The sequence below is a fragment of the Nymphalis io genome, chromosome Z, assembly GCF_905147045.1.
Source record: "Nymphalis io chromosome Z, ilAglIoxx1.1, whole genome shotgun sequence".
Classification (NCBI taxonomy): Eukaryota; Metazoa; Arthropoda; class Insecta; order Lepidoptera; family Nymphalidae; genus Nymphalis; species Nymphalis io.
The window spans coordinates 6,116,276-6,137,226 of NC_065918.1; the positions used below are offsets into that span (position 1 = coordinate 6,116,276).

Here is a 20,951-nt window from a genome sequence, read left to right on the forward strand (position 1 = left end):
TCTTTTGCGACAAGCAATTAATGTAATGAGGTAGCAAGTTTTAGCTCGCCTCAGGGAGCGCTGCAATTTAGACTTAATTCTCTGTTAGATTTCCCTACGATTATTTTATTTGGAAAGTATAATTATCGATAAGTGAAAATGAGGTAACTTAGTTCATTTTTGAAGTTACCTTGCCAAAAATCATTACCAAAAAGAGTTGAATTACTTAGCTTATATATACTACGTAATTTATAGTAAATTATATAAACCGATAGTACACGTGACGGTTAATTGCGGTTACAAAGAAGAAAAATAAACACAGAATAAAATACGCTTTAAGCTTGGATTTGAGCTGATATAAAGAAAAATATGTTCCATAATTAAAGTGACTTGATGAGATCTGGTTTCCAACAGACAAAAATATATTTTTTACATTTTCTGTAGCTTTCATTTCCAACATCATTAGAAAATAATTTCTAAGTAAGCTCTAAAGCTTACTTTGACTTTTATTTCTTTTGATTTTAGATAACAACTCTGCTAATGTACTCTTGAAAATCCGTAATTATGTAAAGATAGAAAAAAAATATAATAACAATTGATGAAACTCAATAGAAGAATAAATTTATCATTTTCAGACTTTTAATCACTTAAGCGTGATTAAGTTTTTGTATTAAATTTCAATAATAACTTTCTACACATGTTACGATGGTGATAAATTCAAGTTATATAATTTTGATTAATGTAAAATATAAAATGTGAGCGCAGCTGAATTACATTATAATTAAAATCACCTTGACAGCGGTCTCGCGGCTCATTTGTCTTTGTAATAAATTGTTTTTCTCCGGTTACACCCGTTTCGCGTAATTTGTTCATGTGATATATCACTTGTCGCTAGGATGTGGATTAGACGCGCATCACTCAGGATGTCTGTCTGTATGTATGATTAAGACAAGTCCCCTGTCATATGTATAATCCTCTGATAACAAAGAACTACGAAAATGCGCGTAAGAATTACTTACAATAAACTCTAACTCTAAAATGTACTATAATACGTAGCTTTAAAATACATAAAACCACGCTGATATTATTATAAATTTTTAAGAATCCCAGTAATTTATATTTTTATAAAACATTATTAAAGCGGTAAATATAAAGGCCATGAAATGTGTTTTATTGTTAAGAGATATAAGTAACGCAATGTAAGCATGCTTATGATAAAATAACGCTGTCCGCAAAACAAAATTAGAATGTGTGCCTTTGTGCCTCACCGAGATCGTGTATTGTATTTTCGTTTTATTAAAAGAAAGAAAATAAACAAGAATTTGTTTGGCCTCTCCTTTCCTCCTCTAAACACGAACATACCACAGCAATGATAAGGATAAAGTTGGATACAGTGATATTTATCTTATCTTTTTCATAATATTTTCTTTAAGCATCACATGTTTTATGCATTATAAAATATTTAAGCAAAATTTCGTATATAATAAAATTATTTATCTTCCTCTTGTAATAATTCTCATCCAAGAATGAATTAACAAAAAACCTTGTGTCAGATAAAAAAATTGAAAAATTTTTTGATCTTATTTATTTAGCTATAAATTATATTTTTAGGACAACAAAATAAACATAGAGACATCCTTAATACAATACTTTTTTTTTGCAGCTGAAATGGGCAGCTGTGAAGTACCTCTGGGTATGGAAAATGGCATGATATCAAATGAGTCCCTCGCTGCCAGTTCCAGCTACGATCAGAGCGTATCTCCACTGAGCTCGAGGTAAAATTACGGTTTTAACAAGCAAAGTTTTAATATTAATAAATGTTACTTCCCGCATATTATTGGTAACAAATTAGTAGGACATTTATTATTAGCACCAAGATAATGTCTTCCAAACGACTACTCTGCCTCAAGTATCCATTAACAGTATATAAGCGCAAACATTTAGTACATGATAATTATTTATTTAGTCTATACAACAAGCATTACTTAATAGTCCTGTGGACTCAAAAGTTAGTTTCAGTGATCATCGAAGTCACGGTTATTTATAATACCAGAATACTTATACAATCGCTTGATAAACAGAGGTGGTAGAACTTGAGCACAATAAAGCCACCTTAATTTACAAGCTGACAATGTCTGTAGTGGTTCACGACTGTTGTCGACGTTCGTGATAAATGCATCATTATGTAAGCATCCGCAAATAGACAACTCCAATGAAATGCCCCAAAGAGGAGTACAGATACTAAGAGCAACGCTTAATGACAAACTATAACTGCGGAACACATTAACGATGTTTTATATAAAAGCTATTTAATATAAATCATCATACGCTTAGCCCGATTATTTGAGGTCGGTGCTAACTGTAATCGGCAATGCTTTTGGTGTTGGGTTGGCTATCAGCCACCATACGGGTGGTTAAGGTACTCGCGTGTCTGATTAACAAATACGCTAAACAAAAATACCTTTTTAAGCTCTTAGGATAGCCACGACTAATCTGATATAATGACATCACAAGAAAATAATAAGGACTTACATAAAATTATTATTAGGACATTACTCACACGGCCATCCGATCCCAAACTAAGCAGAGCTCGTAGTATGGAAACCAGACAACTGATATACTACATATACTACTTTCCTTTTGTAAATACATACACTCAGACTCAGGACAAATAGACATGTTTAAACACACAAATGTCTGTCCTGGGTGGGAATCGAACCCACGATCTACACCGCGAAAGGCAAGTATCAACCAACCACGCCAACCGGCTCGTGAACGGGATTAGTAGTTAAAATAATAATTTCAAGATACATTATTACAAATAAATAAATAATCATTACTGAACTTAATTGTTGAATTTATTCATCTATAAATTACATTATTATTTTGTTAAAATAACAATCTTAAAAATGAAAATAACATAAGAAATATAGTTATGGTTCAGTTTTAAAACATTATAACATAAAATTAATCAATGTTTCTGTATAAGTGACATAAAATAGTTTCGAAAAACTTTAACTATAATTTGTTCAACGTAATTTGAAGTTGTAATGTCGAAGCGCCAAACAAATTGCCGCGGAATCGATAGCTGTATTTAAATGGCCATTGTCTGACAGCAACAAAGCGCTATGATACAGCGGAGTTGTTACAATAATTGGGAATCCGCCGACCACAAAACGTTCATACTTAGCTCAAACAATTACCAGAGGGTTTCACATTCGGCCTGTAAGCCCGCATAAGCTCGGTGCGAGACAATAGAACGAAAACTCAGCGCTCGTTAGAGAGATTCGGTAACTGAAAATTAAATTTTCATATGAATTCGTAGCGAATGTCATCCTATAATATCCTTTTGGGTCTTGAATCTTCAAAGATAACATAGTATAAGGAGTTAATGTGCCAAAGTAATCTCACTGGTGTCAGTTCTGAGAGGGTCAAAAGGCACTCCGTAAACGCCATTTTAATTTAAGCTTCACCTCGCTTTGTTTCTGTGTACCTTTGATGAGATTGCAGTATAGATATTCAAATTAAACGTCTGCAATCACCAGTCTCAAATCTCCATCTGTTGACATGTCAAGCACTAAGCGCCGGTACACTATTTTATTAGTATTATATATATTATGACCATAGTACTATATTTAAATTAATGTCTCTTTGCACAACTTTGTATTAGGGAACTTTATGAAGAATAAGTAAATTAAATAAGAGACAAAACTGACGACGGTATAACAAGAAAATAGTAGTATACATTTTAATTCAGATTAATAATCATAATTAGCTTTTAATGCTTAACACAATAATTAAAATAGTAAAGAGCAAACATAATTAGTATTTTATTCGAAAACTTAGTCAAAGCACAAGACAAAAAGTAAAAATTTGTATCATGAATTTACTGGCATTACCAGGTCTAAATATCTTATTCCTGAGGAATTTTTCTGTGAATAGTATATAAAATGAAATCTTGCAAAGAATTTTGCATTTGCTACTAAATTAAAACACACTTCATTCCATCGCTTAGAGATAAAAAGATTTTCATGCTAGATATAATAGAGCCATCGTATTTCAGTACAATAAACATGACGGTTGAAGTATCCTAAAAAAATATATGAAATATTTCTTAAAAACAGGATAAGAACTGAAATACGGGGTGGTGCTTGGTGCCCTAATGGACTGATCTCATCGCGTAGTCGACAATTTCTTGAGTTAGATCTGAATGCTGAATACATGATCACGGCTACCGAGTCTCAAGGTAGATTCGCCAACTCCATTGGAGTGGAGTTCGTGGAGAGTTACGCCGTTGAGTACTGGAGGGACGCCCTCAAGCGCTGGGTCAAATATAAGGATTTTAACGGCAACCGAGTAAGTTTTTCTTTCTTCTTGCTCGATTTTTCTTTGATATTACTTCACTTTTATTAAAACTGAAACTTTTGATACATATTAATAATTAAATATTTATACGGTATATATTGTTGTTTGTTTTAAGTTCTGTTAAATCAAAGCTTATTATTTCGTTTGTATTGTTGTTACACTGATGGTTATTGGTAAGTGAACGTGACATATGTATACATTTATATAAAAACAGGACAGGTAAAAAACGGGCGCTACAAACTTAAGAATCCAGGAAACAACATTTTGCTAAGTTATGCCAATAGATGCTTCATTTTATTAATTTTCAAAAAAATATATATTATTTGATCTCTTAAATTATAAGATAGCCTATAATTGTCACATATCCTTATATCACCTTAAACCTTATACAGCTTTGCCCCCGTGAACAGTACCATGATGATATACTGTAAGCCTGTAAGCTTTCTCAATAAATCGTCAATCTAACAGAAAAAATATTTTATCTATTCTTCTAGTCTACATAATTATTATTTTTACAGCAATTACCTGGAAATGTTAACACTTACACACCGCAGAAAACTGCTTTGGAAGCCCCGTTTGTTGCATCTATAGTTCGATTTTACCCATATGCCTCACATCCTAGGACTGCCTGCATGAGAGTTGAGATATATGGCTGCCGTTGGAAACGTAGGTACAACAAGCGTAAGATTTAATTGCTGGCGATGTCCTGGGACCTGATGCACTGCGAATTACGTTTTGCAACAGATCACTTTATACTGCTATGCTATGAATTAAATCTTGTAAATAAGGTAAAAGCCTAGCGAACGATTCCGCCTTTTGGCGGTATTATTCATTGAAATGTTATTTCTACAGAGGCTCTTATTGCGTACTCCGCTCCAAAAGGTGGAGATATGCAATCGATGACAGGCGGTGCGCGGTTTGAAGATCTTTCATATGATGGGGTTATGCGTAATGGCAGGCTAATAGACGGTCTTGGCCAATTGACCGATTCATTTATTGGTCCCAATGATTTTGAATTACCTGACCCAATGGACACACAAGGTATTAAATATGCCAAATTTCCTTTATAGACGATATGCTTTACACGACTAACAAATTATATATTTTCAGGCACTCGATGGGTCGGGTGGAATAAAACTATGTTAGTCGACAACGAAGTTAAACTAACATTTAACTTCAGCAATTATAGATTATTCCATTGTGTGGATATACATACAAACAACATGTTTACCAAAGACGTACAGGTACAAAAATTTTTCATATATGTTTAAAGGGATTCAATGTTTGAAAATAACATTCATTGATACATTTTTATTAACAGCTATTCAAAGAAGCCGAAGTATATTTCTCTCTCGAAGGAGAACGTTGGCAAGAGGACTATATTTCAAATGAACCGAAGCAAGATAGAGTCTCAGAACACGCTCGTATAATTCACATCGACCTGGAGAATCGTACAGCGAAACACATAATGTTCAAATTGAAATTTCAACACGAATGGATATTGCTTAGCGAGGTTACCTTCACTTCAGGTACGGATCTTATGTCAGATTTAATTTATCACTTTAATTCCTTATTAACCAATATTAAGGCCAATAAATAAAATAATCTTTATAAAATAAACAAGTACAAAATTAAATATATTCAATCAAAGTGAAATTAATTAATTTCACTTCTGTGTGACTCAATAAACACTCAATTCAATATATTTACAACAATTAATAAATAGAAAATAGTTTATTAAATATATTTTGTCCTCCTTTAAAATAAATTTGCTTGACACGAAAGGGTCGTTTTTAATTTGATTTCAGCTGCTTGTTCCAATAAAAGTAAATATTTACTTGTAATTGTTTTTATTTATATAGAACAAGTTTTATAATAAAGTATTATCCATTCTATGAGTATAAAGTGCATCGCATTTCATACTATAATTTTATTCTTATCTGGCCCAAGTGCTATAAAGTAAATCACAAATTATTATCTTGCCCTAATTAATCTACAGCTCCTTTCAAGAAATTGCCATTTAAGTGATAAATCTAACCACTTAATAAGGAAATTGTAATTAAATGATATCTTTGATCCGGCTACCTTCGTATTTTCTGTGTGGTATTCTTCTTACATTTGCCAAGGTCTGCTTATTACTCACACCCTTTCATAACTAATTGGATACAATTTATGAAGCATGTCAATTCCTCACTGTCACCTCTTATTTCTTAAATGCTGCTCACAGTTTGATAAATTAATTTTACTTTAATCCGGATGATAATTGGTCGATGATAACCGATGACGCAATACGAGCCGAATGATCGTTAATTATTTGATCAGATGAGTTAATCTGTCATTGATCAACGTTTCAGAAACTGTCGGTTAGAAAATTATTTACTTTTTATTTACTGCTATTTGCCATGGCAACTTATACCTTTACTTCTATTTTTACATTGTTAGTTTGATAAGCACCATTATCAGTTCCCTAATCTGACTTTATTTATTTTTCTATATCATATATGATATTTTCTTTATCATTACTTTAAATAGAAAATACAGAAGAACACCGCCAAACTCTTATTTTACATACTTTTTTGTCGTAATCGCCAGTTTCCGAAACGCTGAATCAAGTTCGGTTATAATATGTTTATTAGCCTAAACAGATAATTGACCAAGCAAAAGTATCATTTATGACCAATATTCAAAGCAGCTACATTGTAAAACATGCATCTAATTATCTTCGTATAAAAAACAAAAAAGTAACAGCCGGTCAAGGTCTCTATACAAGGCAAAAGCTTCTTCTTTTTAGGAAAATGCTTAGAGCTTAATCTCCTATAATGCCTCACTATTGGGATGGTGGTCGTATACGAGTGGTATATAATTTTGAAATCGTTTACGCAAAACGACTTCAAAAAAATATTTCATTGTTTTTGTGCGATGCCTGGAAAATTTTAGTATTTTTTATTAAATGTTCGTATTGAAGTCCGGTTATCCGTAATTGATTTTGTATTTTGCAAAAGTTCAATTTCGAATCAGAGCGATTCACATCACTCTCATGTTCATCACTTTTAATGAATCAAGAGATAAATACACCCAAACATGATTTTATTTCAGTTTTAAACTACCGATCATGAATTGGCGATGTTAAATCAATAACTATTAAAACTTTATAAGGGTGAAATAAAGTTAATACGTATTTATCTTTATTTGATTATAATTTGTATAGTAAAACACTATACTAATTATTTTATATTTTTTACATCATTATATTAAAACAATTATAATTTTATTTATTCAACTAATTGTATTCCAGTTTAGGGTTTAGTATGTTTTAAATTTTAAAAAAGTTTAAAATTTAACAGTTAACAGCTTAAAATTACTAGTGTAGTTTAACCTTCGACCCGACTCGTCGTCCCAGTAATCTTCGCTAATTTAGACTCACAATGGCTCTAATTACGGAAAGCTAAACATAGTATGTGATTTACTGTGAACAATAATCGTATATATTTCGTTCTATCCCTATTACACCCACCCTATTGAAGACTCTATATATTTTTAAGCGGTTTTATTTAGATGAACTTAATTTGTTGTTTGACTCTTGGTCTTTAGTAAATGAATATGTATCCCTTTCCTTTTGACCGATTGATCTGATTGAATACCATTAAATATAAACAGTGTAATTGTAAATAAATTCAAAATGGCCGCCGCCACAAAATTACGGATTACATATTTTCCCCCAATCCAATCAATATGGCTTTCAAATGAACGGTCTTGACCAGTAGAATACAGTACACCATGAAAAATTACAATACTAACATGGCTGCCGGTACAAAATGGCAGATTACTTGTTTTGTTTTCACAACCCCTTCAATATGGTTATCAAATGATCGGGCTTAAGTATTAGAATTCAGTACACTATGTAAAATTAAAAATCTAAGATGGCCGAAGATACAGACTGGCGGATTCGTTTCAATTCCCTTAATATAGGTATTGAGTATCATATGATGGGGTTTGACACAGTATACATTAAAACTGAAATCTAGGCATCTATTCAAAACAAAGAACTTCGTTAAATTGGTATCGTGATTCAAACATGGATCTCTCGCCCAAGTTAAGATTGCGTATAGTGTCGAGGAGTTTCGTATCTGTGTGGTGGCTAAAAATTATATGCGTTTTCAACACCGCGATTTTATTTTGGTCTGATCAATGCCATATAATGATGAGAAGAGAGTTGTACGACTGGTACATAGGACCTACCTATTTATTTTTTAGCTTTTAGTGTGTTATTTACATCGTGATTTTTTTTCTTGTCAAATTAAGCCGTTTAACTTTAAAGTTGTTTTTTTTTACTTAGGTTATTAAAAACCTATTAATTGTGTTCCATAACTTGTCATTGCATAAAGAATTATTCGACGATATTAAATTGTAACGTTATATTTGAAATTTTCAAAAGAATTCTGTGGCCAGCCACGATGCCGGTGCGTTAGTGTTGTGGTTAATATATAAATTTTTGGCTATCCGTCGATCGCTCCATAAAATAATATAGCGTTCTGGAAATTAATTATTACAAAATGTTACATAATTTTGAAACGAGATGACCCATTGGATAGACATGTGCGTAGATCTTAACAAAAGATCACGAATTAAAGTCCGGACAACCAACAATAAGTTTTCAAATACTTAATTTGCGGCGGTGAAGGATATCATATTAAGTATAGATATTGTGCGGTGGTAAAAACTCCCAAAAAATCTGTCTAAGAGGACATGGGATCTTTGCCCAGCAGTGGGACATTTTCGAAGTATTAGTGTCATCATATTATATGAATAAAAGTAAATACATACATTATAAATTCATAAACTAATGCATTTGTTCAAGCGTAATAGTCGTATTTATGTAAATTGTAAAATTAAATACAATTTGTTATTATTTATTTTAAAATAGTTATTATCAAATGAGCGACTTTTAGTTACGCTACATACATTGACCTACTGACATACGGATTCTGTGTACAATTAGAAATTAGAAGAGTATCAAGTGACTCTTGGCATCCAGTCAGAACAAAACTGGCGCTGCGCCATACCCCTCACCTCTCTTTAGGCTTAGCCCTTGTTATATTAGTTTGACACACTAACTAGCGAGCTTGCCTTACTTCCTCCACCACGTTTGAGCTGTTAGCAATTTAAATCAGTTAGTATGCTTATGTATGTTTTTATTAGATTAAATAACTTCGGATTCACTTGTTAGTAACAATACTCTTAATGACTAAAACAAATTGAACGAAATACGCTCGTGTTGATAAAACAGCACACTATAAAAAACCAACGAATAATTTAATAATTATGGATAAAGTTATTAAATTACTGTAAAAATAAAAATTGTATGGTGTAGTGTAACTTTGAAATATTTGCGAATTCCATAGTATCAACTACATAATTCAAATAATCAGACTTCGTCCCGGCGACCGGCTGAGCACAAAACCTTGCCTCACCCAACTTAGCTCCTACTCCTTTGTGAAACAACAATTAGCTCTGCGCTCGACACCTATTCATTTCCCGGCTTTGTCTTAGCCTAAGGCAGAATTGTTTGCCTACATTCAATAGGCTGAGTTATAAGTCTTTTGCCGGTAATCTTAAAACATCTATTTAAGCTACCTTTGATCCTTTACTTAAAGACTAAAAATGAATTAATCTCTTGAGTAATTTCAAAGATTGCGAAATCTCATCTTCAATGAATCTTTAAAATAAGTAAAAAGCTCGTTACTTAATGTTAATTACCTAGTCTAAACGTTAAAGGCAAGTTACTTAATCCAATGCAACTTGAACTATTGCCGCAGTCTTACAATTTGGAACTAACGAATACATTGGAATCCTAAAACTTAACCTGGTACAATTTATATAACAAATGTTAGTATGAAAAAATAGGAGCTTCTAGGTAAATAATAATGTATCTTCTTTTCAGTCCCAACAATTGTGAATTCCTCTGCTGAATTTCTGGAAGAGTACTACCGTTCCGACGATTCTCCATCATCTCGAAAGAAAAGGGACTCGTCATTCTCATTACCTATAGGCTGGACGTGCGGTGCTGTTATCGGAGGCTTGCTACTGATTGCGATAATAGTCGTTCTAGTTGTGAAGAGAACTAGAGAAATGATAATAAATTTTTTTCAACGACCCTTTTGCCCGATGCTAAGAAACACTAATGCAAGGAACAACCGAAGGGCTCCGAGGCTCGCTTTAGCTCTCGCGAATTGTCCACCAATACATATGTTACGGTATTACGTTTTTCTGTATTTGTGAGTTTATTATTTTTATTAGTACAAAAATTATGTTGTTCGGATTGATTTCGGCCACAGCGGCCTATCTCTAGGAAGATTAATCAAAAGCGCGGGACATGTTATAGTGCATAGATTTACTCATAATCCGATGGAATGGTAACCCAACACGACCGGAAAGAGTTCAGGCGCAGGACCATCGGCTTTACGTGGTCTTTGAGACACGAGAGAGTACATACTTCCAACTTCCAGATTCCGACCTGCTACTAAGAATTTTCAACAGAAAAAAACCAATGCAAAATATAGAATAACTAAAAGTTTAATTATAAGTGCCAAAGTAATAATAATAACTAGTTTACTACAACCAAGGCTACATAGATTTAAATTTGTAGTTTATGTATGTGGTTAACATATATTATATAGACACTGACAGCTTGTCTTGTACATTCCATCAAAGCTTTGTTATATACATTTAAATGCGATCATGCGAAATATTAATTCACATATATTAAAGTGAATTAAAGAAGTATATTTCTCTACAGTCCGACAATCGTCGATGAAGATTACAGGGAACCCTACAACATTTGGAGGGAGACAATGGGCCAGCGTGAGAAAATAAGCATGCATGACCAAAACGAATACAATGGTAAGTTTAATCTTAGTTAGCGCGTTATTTTCTCTGGTCCACTTAAATTTACAACGATCCACTTGAATAAAATGAAGGCAGTTGATAATTGAAAAATGGTCTTTCGAATTTAGAAATTCCCTGTAAATATATAATGGTAAAATGGAATCACTTAACAAATATTTAGTAGGATATATCATTAAACACGTATTTTTTTAATCGCTATCCCGTCTATATCGTCCTGTATAGGTCTACGTACATATAAAATGTATAAATCCTCCACACCATATTAGACCACAGCGGTCAATCTCAAGAGAGATTATCCAAAATGCACAGGCCATATTATAGTGCACAAGTTTGTGCGCAAGCACAGATGCAGTTTCTATTCCCTAACTGTCATAATCCGATGGGACGGCAATCCGATACGACTGGAAAGAGTTTAGGCACAGGGCCAACGGCTTTACACGCTTTCCCAGGCACGGGAGTGTACACACTTCCAACTTCCAGTCTCCGGACGGTCACTGAAAAATTTCGTTAGAACATCTCAATAACTTTTTATTGGCCCGACCTGGGATTTGAACTCAGGACCTCCGGCCTTACGTGTAGCCACTAGACCAACGAGGCAGTCTACATACAACGTATATATTCAAGGACGTACAAAAAAAAACTTAATTTTTGTCTTGGAACCTTGTCGAGCATACGCAAAACAACTCATCGAAGTTTTATCACAATCATGTGAATGATTTAGGAACGTAGAGAGGATAAATATACGATCATTAATTTTTAATTTTCTAGAAGAAGACTAGCTGCTCCGCGCAGTTTCACCTGTTACTACCGAACTTCCTACCGTACTACCGTACCGTACTTCCTGTGGGTTGTAACATGAACGTTAATATACAGTCTTATAATTCAAATTATTCATATTATATATTAAACTCATGAGATGTAATACGACACGAACGGTTATTAAACTACTGACAGTAGTAAATCTTAACAAGATATTAATACAACCATGATAGTATTACGCATTCCAAGCGTTTTTCTAGTAATCCAATTTAAAAAGCCATCAACGTTCAACATCACTTTAACCATCTGAAAAGCGATTTTTATTCCCTTAAATCTTCGTACACAAATTTAATTCAAATTAAAATATTTAACCAAATCGTTCGTACTGCTAATATAAGCTTAATGTGAATAAATAACAGTGTTTGTGATTCAGATTAAAAATGATACTTAGGCTTAACCGAATCTGTAAACAAGTTCACCGCTGTATCATATTTAATTCAAATAAATTGTATAAATAAATTATATTAGACAATAGCTTGAATAAATATATTTTATTATGTACTAGTTTTCGGACGCGGCTTCGTCTGGTTTTTTAAAGATATTAGGTATAAAAAGAATGTCATTATATTTTAAATCATCGAAACTTTTAGTTAAATCTTATAATAAGACGATCGATATTTATTATTACAAGTTGAACGACACACAAAATTATTATAATAAATTACAATACATCAAATATATTTCAAGCACAAAATTTGAAAATAATTAATATAAGGGTAAAATATTATTAGGTTTTCATTCGCTATCCCAACTTGAACTGTTTTTTTTAATCTTATCTGCAAAATGAACGTTTAACAACACAACACACTTTTATAATTAGTAAACGTCCGTAGTAAATAAATAAAAATACTCAAACATTTAAATACTTTTCTTCATAAAACATTTTTTCAAGAAGTATTTACTGCTGTACTCTCCACTGGCCAATTTGTCCGCCTTTCCATATGAAACAAAACTGTAGACTTATATTAGCTACACTGCATTGCTGGACCTCAAGTTAACTCGAATTAGTATTTTCATCCAATGCATGCAGATTTCTTCAGGATATTTTCCCGCACCGCCGAGAACTTTGTTAATTGTAAATACAAATTGAAAAATCAGTGGTGCTTGCACGAGTTTGAACCCGCTATCGTCCATTTAAACTTCACGTGCTCAGACCATTAAATCATCTCGACTCGTTCTCGTTTGATTTTACTTACATTCATACTTAATCATAAATACATACATCTTTATATAAATATAACAATAAATAATCAACTTCACGTTCTTATTTCAGACACTACTTTGAGGATTTTCATTATGTTATCATCACTAAGTAAAATGCGTAACGGGGAAGACGTTGTTATATAATTTATGTACATTATATACAAATTTGCTACTACTATGATGATATTTGTTAAGTTAGAAAAAAAAGGGAAGCCTGAAATCATACACATGCTTCTTACATAGATAAAATTCCTAATAATAGTCCACGGCACCATAATTCTTAAAACTTAATATAAAACTGCGGCGGGTCCTAATATATGATAAAATAAAACATAACATTATACAGAATATACATTACAAAAACACATTATATGTAAATATCATTTTTCTTAAGTGACCTGACAGACGTGTTTTCAAAAACATATATATATTATGGAAATATTTTGCTATTAATCTTATCGGAGGTTAATTTCAAAACAAAATTCGCGAGATATATTCACATGGATGTTCCTCTTTATTACGAAGGGTAGCGTTCCCTTTGATGTCCGGTGCAGAATGTTTGAAACCAAACATTATATACAAGCTAATTTATATAAAAACGTACAAAACGTTTTAAATAAATCAGATAATATATTTGATTATAATTATTATATTATTATGTTCACTCATCAATACAAATAAAAGGAATAAAGTAACTATTACAATTTATATACAAAAATCTTTATAGAATTTTATTTGTCTGTTTGTAAATAAAAAAAAAACAAATTACGTAAATAATTTTAATAATTTAATAGACAAAATAACAAATTAAAAGTTTACGCACGAATTCATTTACTCCTATCGCTATACAAATGGGTAATTACAGTAACTAAATTCATTTTTAGGATTTATCATATCCAGTGATAGGATAAAAACGTTTACTTCGGGTAACATTATTCAATATTTCATTAGTTTTTCATCAGTTTATATTAGTGGCAACTTGACCAAAACTATTACAGTTACAAAAAACTTTATACGGTCCAACGAACATTTCACTTATACTAATAATAAATAATTCCGGAAGTTGTTTAATAAATAGATGAGAATGTTGTATGTATAAAAAGAAAATATAAACCGGCAAATTAATTGAGATTTGAGCAATGAGATGTACCGCGCGTTTATCGTAATCGATTAACAATTTTTGTACTATCTTATAATATCTTCAATTTCGCCGCGTCAATTTTATTTTATTAATTTTTATTAAAAAAAAAGTGATTACGCTTCAATAAATAACGTAGTTTTTTTCCAATTAGCATAATTTTATTTTTTCTATCTGCGTATTGTCTTGTCCTAAGTATTCCCGCGGCTCCAGTTAGCTCACCCACAACACTCCATTCCACTCTCCACTACACTCGTTTCCGTTTCAAAAGCCCTTGACACAGGTTTGTTTCATTTTCTACTTGCAACTTGTACTTTAATTCCATGAATCGTATAATTTCCTCTTCCTAATTTATACGGAAATTTCACTTTGAGATTATTTGATAACTCTTACCAACCTAACAGTCTCATTCAATTAACCATTTGCTATGTTACAATATGGAAAATACCTTAAAGAGATTTTTTATAGTTTATTTAAATGCTTTACTCTTCAACTAAAAATAAAAAAAATAATTTGTATCGTATATTATGTTTGAAATAAATATTATAATAATATAATGCATTTATTTTTACTTAAAAACCAAACACATATTTTTAAATTAAAATTATATCATTAAAAAACATAAAACATATTTTGGTTTTGATGCACAGATAATAAAGTTTTTAACTATTATATTTTCGTTACAAGTCTTGTGAGTGGATCATTTTAAAAATCAATTTTATTTTAAGAAATATAAAATAATCCTTAAATCACTGCCAACATCATTAGTTAAATAATAACGATCCCTCGTCTGCACGATCGCGTCAGTTTGTTACACATACGATGATAAATTTTAAAATAGAAAAGAAAAAAAAAATGAAACATCTAACATCTATCATAATAGGTTCGATTAAATAACAATCGATAATTTCACATAAATAAAAAGCAATATTCTAAGACACAAAGGGCTTTTTGTTGTGCCTTTTAATATAATAACGAAAGGATGAGCTGCCTCCCCAAATGCAACATAATACCACTTGTATTAGACACAAAGGTATTTCAGGTTGCGCTCGTTACAGCGTCCGGACATCCGTTCTGAAAGACAGATATTGTTCAGACGTCCTATTGAAAAGATGACGCGCCTTTAGTAAACGATAATAGGGTACAGTCTCAGCCTTGTGCTTGAACACCATTTAAAACAAATTGCAACGTTATGTACATTAAATTTTAACAGTATTCATGATTTTATTTTGCTCTTTTGACGCGTTTCAATATTTTGAAATTTAATAAAATTAAAAGTTTTCTTTTATGAGCAGATCGCAAAAATTGATCTTGTTTTAGTAAATCAGTAATATTTAATACAGATCGGCAAATGGTTTACCTTATGATAAATGATCACTGTCCATATACATTTGCATCACATTATACCAATTAAACGCTACCGACATATTAGTTTCCAACTAAGATGTTATGTTTCTAATGCTTGTAATTGCACTGACTCACTCAACCTTCAGACGAAGAGTACAGCAATACAAAGTTGCGGTCTTGTTAAGTTCTCTACAGTACATTCAATAATTACAATAAGTAATTATAGCTACAGGTATAACGTATCGAACATTTACCGCTCCTTACTAACTAATTAATTATATCATGAGATGCTGTAACATAACATTTTTAACATATAAACCTGACCTGCCTAAATGGATACCACCGCCCATAGAAATTGGTGCCATAAGAAAAATTTTCCACATCATACGCCACCAATATGCCACAGCAACCTTGTGAACTAAGATGTGCTCGTGCCTGTAGTTACCTGTGTTTGGGTAAGTGAACCAGTGGCTTACTCTTTCAACAGGAACACAACTATACAAAGTATTGTTGTTTGGCGGTAGAATATGTGATGAGTAGGTGGTACCAAGACGGGTGGTACCCAGACCCACAAAGCTCTACTATAATATTTACTTGGTATATTTTATTGACCGTTTTCATTGTTAACAGAAATTTGCGAAGACCCGGAATTCCCGCGGCCCTACATGATGAAGCGACCGGATCCACACGAAACCTTCTACGCGGCTACAGATATCATCCATCATGCAAGTCTTATTTCCATTTAAAATTTATATATTTACTTATTTTAGAAAAATATTCGTTAAGGAAGATAATTATACTTTACTTCTTATATATTTCTACATCTCAAAAGTAGTCTTTAATGTAATATAAATAGTGTTATTGTAAAAAGTAATGTGATTTTAACCGCCCACTTCGATGCATTTATAATTATAATAAGTTATCTCGTGCTCGGCATTAGGAATATATCGTAAGGAAACCTGCATGTGTCGAATGAAATTCTGCTGCATGTGTAAACTGCCAAACCGCATTTGAGCATCGCTATGGAATTAGTTGCAATCCATCTCCTTAACAGGAGAAGAGGCCTTTCCCCAGCAATGGAACACTATGGGTTGTAATTTTACTTACCCACCCTATTCAAAGAAGGTAAGTCATAAATTAGTAGTTATAGTGATTGCAGGTGTTAAGCATAAAAATACCCTATGATCATACAAAATATAATGAAAATCGATTCAGTGGTTTAGCCTTGAAAGCATAACAGAGTTACTTTCGCAGATATATTATTAGTACAGATAAACCATCTAAAAACAGTAAATATTCCTACATTCCTAGAATGGCGCAATGTATGTATACACATTACACAGCGATGATCAATGCTAACTCTGTAGTCACTCGCTGTAATAATTAGAACCACATCTAATCAAGTTTCCAATTTGGAATCAAATTATAATCCCTGTCACGGAAATGCTTGCAGGGTTGAAAATTAAAAAATTAAATTTTATAAATACAATTTTTTCAAGTAGAATGTATGTACCAAATTTTAGTGAATCCTGCTCCCAAAAAAGCAAATATATTTAGCTCATCATCCATCAGCTGATTACCGTTCCATTGTTATTTATCTATTTTTGCCTGGAGCATTTAAGGTCTTGTACAGCAACAACTTTTGTCTTTTTTTCTTCAATCTTTTATAATGTGGTTTCAACGACTAGTCAAAATAACTGATAATATAAGTTCAAACATGGACAGAGAGTATTAACGTTGCTCGATTTTAATTTAACACTGTAAAATTTATGTTCTCTTATCATATTTACTATGGTTCTGCATGGTTTAATATTTAAGAAAACGCCTGCAGTGAGTCAAGCTTAATGATTCAAAATCAAATTGTTCGACATTCAATGCTGTTGTCTCGCAAAGTTCGATCCTATCACATGTATCCACTAACTTTATACAGGTAATCTAACAATGTACTTTTACTCTCCTCTATTACTAACTTATCTCAAGCTATCTTACAATACAGCAATCTAAAAGAAACTGGAGTAGACATTTTGGCATAAATTAAACATTCTGCTAGTTCTTTCATACTTAACACCTTTAAGGTGGAAGGTAATGTTTAATTTGTAGAGTCAAAATGTTGGTACAGACAGCATTAGCTTATTTACTTACTTACACGTAGTACTTTGTCCAGATTGTTAGTTCTGTTTGTTATACACAAAATCTTGAATCTAGGTAAGTCCACTACATGATGTTCATGGTAGCTTTTATCTCGCTAGAGATAGCTAGAGAGAGCTACGTAGTTACGCCACGACACGTCAGCTAAAACCACATCATATTAAAGCCCCTTTGGTAATCAAATGAACCAACAACACAATACAATGAACCCTTACTTAATATTGTAAATATTGTGGTATGTAGATAATAAATTGACTTAATCCATACTAACATATAAAGCCGAACAGTTCGATTGATTGTTTGAACACGCTAATCTCAGGATCAGGCGCATAGCTACCGCCGTATCAGCCGTATCAAGATACGGAGCTCCCTAGCTACAGGGGCCCTTACAGGCCCTCGAACCCGAATAAGCAAAAATTCGTAAAATGTTATCCAAAATCTCACTTGAACTCTAAATCCGTACGCAAATTTCTCGGGAAATGAAAAGATTTACACACACTACACATTTAAAAAAACTCATTGACGGTCAAGGCGCTATATACGCGTGAAAAAAAGATATCGCTGCAGTTAAGGGCTCCCCATCAAATTTTGATACAGGGCTGAAACGGCAAGATACGCACTTAGATCTGGAGCCGTGCTCAAGGTCTAAGAGTCCAATTCGCAAAAGTATTTTTGCGTTAGGCAGTCCGTTTATTAAGTAAGGCTGTTGACTTAATTTCCTTACAAGCCACTGAGTCAGGTCTAACTATGCATAGCAACCAGAAATATAATAAAACTGATTAGTACCTTTCTGTATAATTGTTGGGAAATAAGTCTCTAGTTTTCAATATGAAATTAGATTTTACTATTTAAAAAACAATCGCAGTTGTTGTAGAGGATGTAAAGTATTGTATTCTAATGTACTCTCGTGCCTGTACCCTGATTTCCCGCAGGATTCGCCGCCCACTGCGCACCAAACATACCAATTGATCGTTAATTTATAACGAACGCCATTGTTTGCCGTATTAAGCATAAATGGATTTTTTACTTTGAATATTTTATTGTTAATCTTTTATTTCTGATTTAATATTTTGAATTAAAAAACTGTAGTTTCTTCTCTAAATCGAATAAACAATTTCAGTTATTTTATATGTTGAGTGACGGCTATGCAATATAGACAACAAATACTGTTGTTTTAAAGACCAATATTCCATTCGCAATTTTTTTTTCATATATAAAGCCTTTCAGTTGTAAAATTTATTTTCATGTTATAAAGTGCCTGAAGTGTTTACCTTAATTTAATTGTCTGAAAACATATTCCAATCGCTACAGTATACCCAACCGAAGTAACTAAACAGATTAGTAAAACCACATCACAAACTCAAATTGCAACAACGCTGTATATCACATAGTACCTCGAGGTTGATGATGATGCAAACTTATCAAAAAATCTTATCGCCTAGAAAATAAAGACCATAATTGAAAACTACTGTTTCGCAGTTTAATTGAACGAATCACACCAACGAGGATACAAACACATCCAATGTTTCGTGTAGTTCAAATTCAAGCGTCATTATTCAAAGGGTTTTAGCGGCCAAACCCATTGCATGAACAAGTTTAAATCAAATTCGCTTAAACATTGCTCGCACTTTAAATTTACATAACGAGACATCGTAGCCAACACTTTTCACCTGCAAATTAGAAACATTCCTTTTTAATCACTGAAATACAAACTAAAGTAGAAATTAAAATAAAATAATAAAATACGCTTTTAATTATTCCATTTTTACATTTAACTATTCTGTAAGAACAAACTCGAAACTCACCACAGAAATTGGTCGTGAAATGTCAAAAAGAGATATGCAACATTGACCATAATAATTATAACATTTCAAGATAGTATATCACCATAAGGCGCTTGTCAACATTTCACGATTGAGTAATGAAGTGACTTCTTACAGAATCGCAATACCGGTGTCAAATATAAGTTTTTTTAAACTTAAATATCTTATATAACCATAAAGCTAAGGCGGACTTGTATAGTTAAATATTTATTGTTGCAAAATAATATAAAAAGTGTAAATAAAGCAAAAGGTCAATCCCTTATCCATTATAAACGCTATAGGCATAAAATTAAAATAACTGTAGGTTGAGCTGCGCATAACATATTTTTATTAAGCTTATTTTATATAAAATATATTTATTTTGCCTCGATATGGCGTTAAGCGAGAGTTTTATAGTGTAAAATCAATCACTTACAGACAGAATTCCCTTCTGACTAATTTAATTATTTTATCAACATACTCAAAACCTCTCTCTCCTCATGTTTCACAAACAATAGAATGTACTAGTAATATTCAACCCCTGAACATGCTTTGAGCTCGCCTGCAGCACTGAATAGATTTACTAACTACCTACCGCACAGCATCAAAGGTCCTGAATAGCATTCGTAGGGATATTATAATGAAAATAGGGATCACACAGACCATCACACTAGATTCGGACAACAGACACGATGCCCCGAGGCATGTATTGTTCAGAAATGTTCTCAGCGTGCTAATCAAATTGTGGATAGTGTTAATTATTTATGTACGCATTTATGAAATACATGGTCGACTGGTGTTTAAAATGAGTTTTACTTTGTATACCTATAAAGTAAAAACTCAGTTTACCTTCTTTAGTAATTATCACGACCATGGTTGATCGACTACAGTATATTTTATAATACTATGATACGATAATGATAAAATAAATAAAAGAAAAAAAATTCTGAAGAATGTCTCAATTTCATGTGATATTATTATAAACATTCATTTATTTTATATAGCACATTACACAAAAAAGCAATGATCATTTGTATTAAATTATGAAAAACAAAAAAAAACTAACAACTCATAAATAACAAAACTATTTTATGAGTTTTATAAATATTTTAGTCAATGAATAAAGTGTATGACAAAGTTACATAACAGGAAGAGATTGAAGGTGAAATCTAAAGCCAGTAATATCACTTTACGACTTAATCTCCGTTCCTTCCAACGTTTGTGTCCGTTGATATTTTGTCTGT

General features: G+C 32.2%; 1 protein-coding gene across 1 annotated transcript in view; it reads left to right on the forward strand.

Moving 5' to 3' along the window:
- Window positions 1–1,647: 1,647 nt before the first annotated feature.
- The window catches only part of LOC126780294 (discoidin domain-containing receptor 2-like), a 47,369-nt gene continuing 28,065 nt past the window's right edge, over window positions 1,648–20,951 (forward strand). The window contains exons 1-9 of the mRNA XM_050504623.1: window positions 1,648–1,754; window positions 4,104–4,335; window positions 4,863–5,010; window positions 5,197–5,385; window positions 5,455–5,588; window positions 5,666–5,873; window positions 10,286–10,598; window positions 11,141–11,244; window positions 16,388–16,482. Of these exons, the coding sequence (XP_050360580.1) occupies window positions 1,648–1,754; window positions 4,104–4,335; window positions 4,863–5,010; window positions 5,197–5,385; window positions 5,455–5,588; window positions 5,666–5,873; window positions 10,286–10,598; window positions 11,141–11,244; window positions 16,388–16,482 (1,530 nt within the window). The remainder of the gene's footprint in view (window positions 1,755–4,103; window positions 4,336–4,862; window positions 5,011–5,196; window positions 5,386–5,454; window positions 5,589–5,665; window positions 5,874–10,285; window positions 10,599–11,140; window positions 11,245–16,387; window positions 16,483–20,951) is intronic.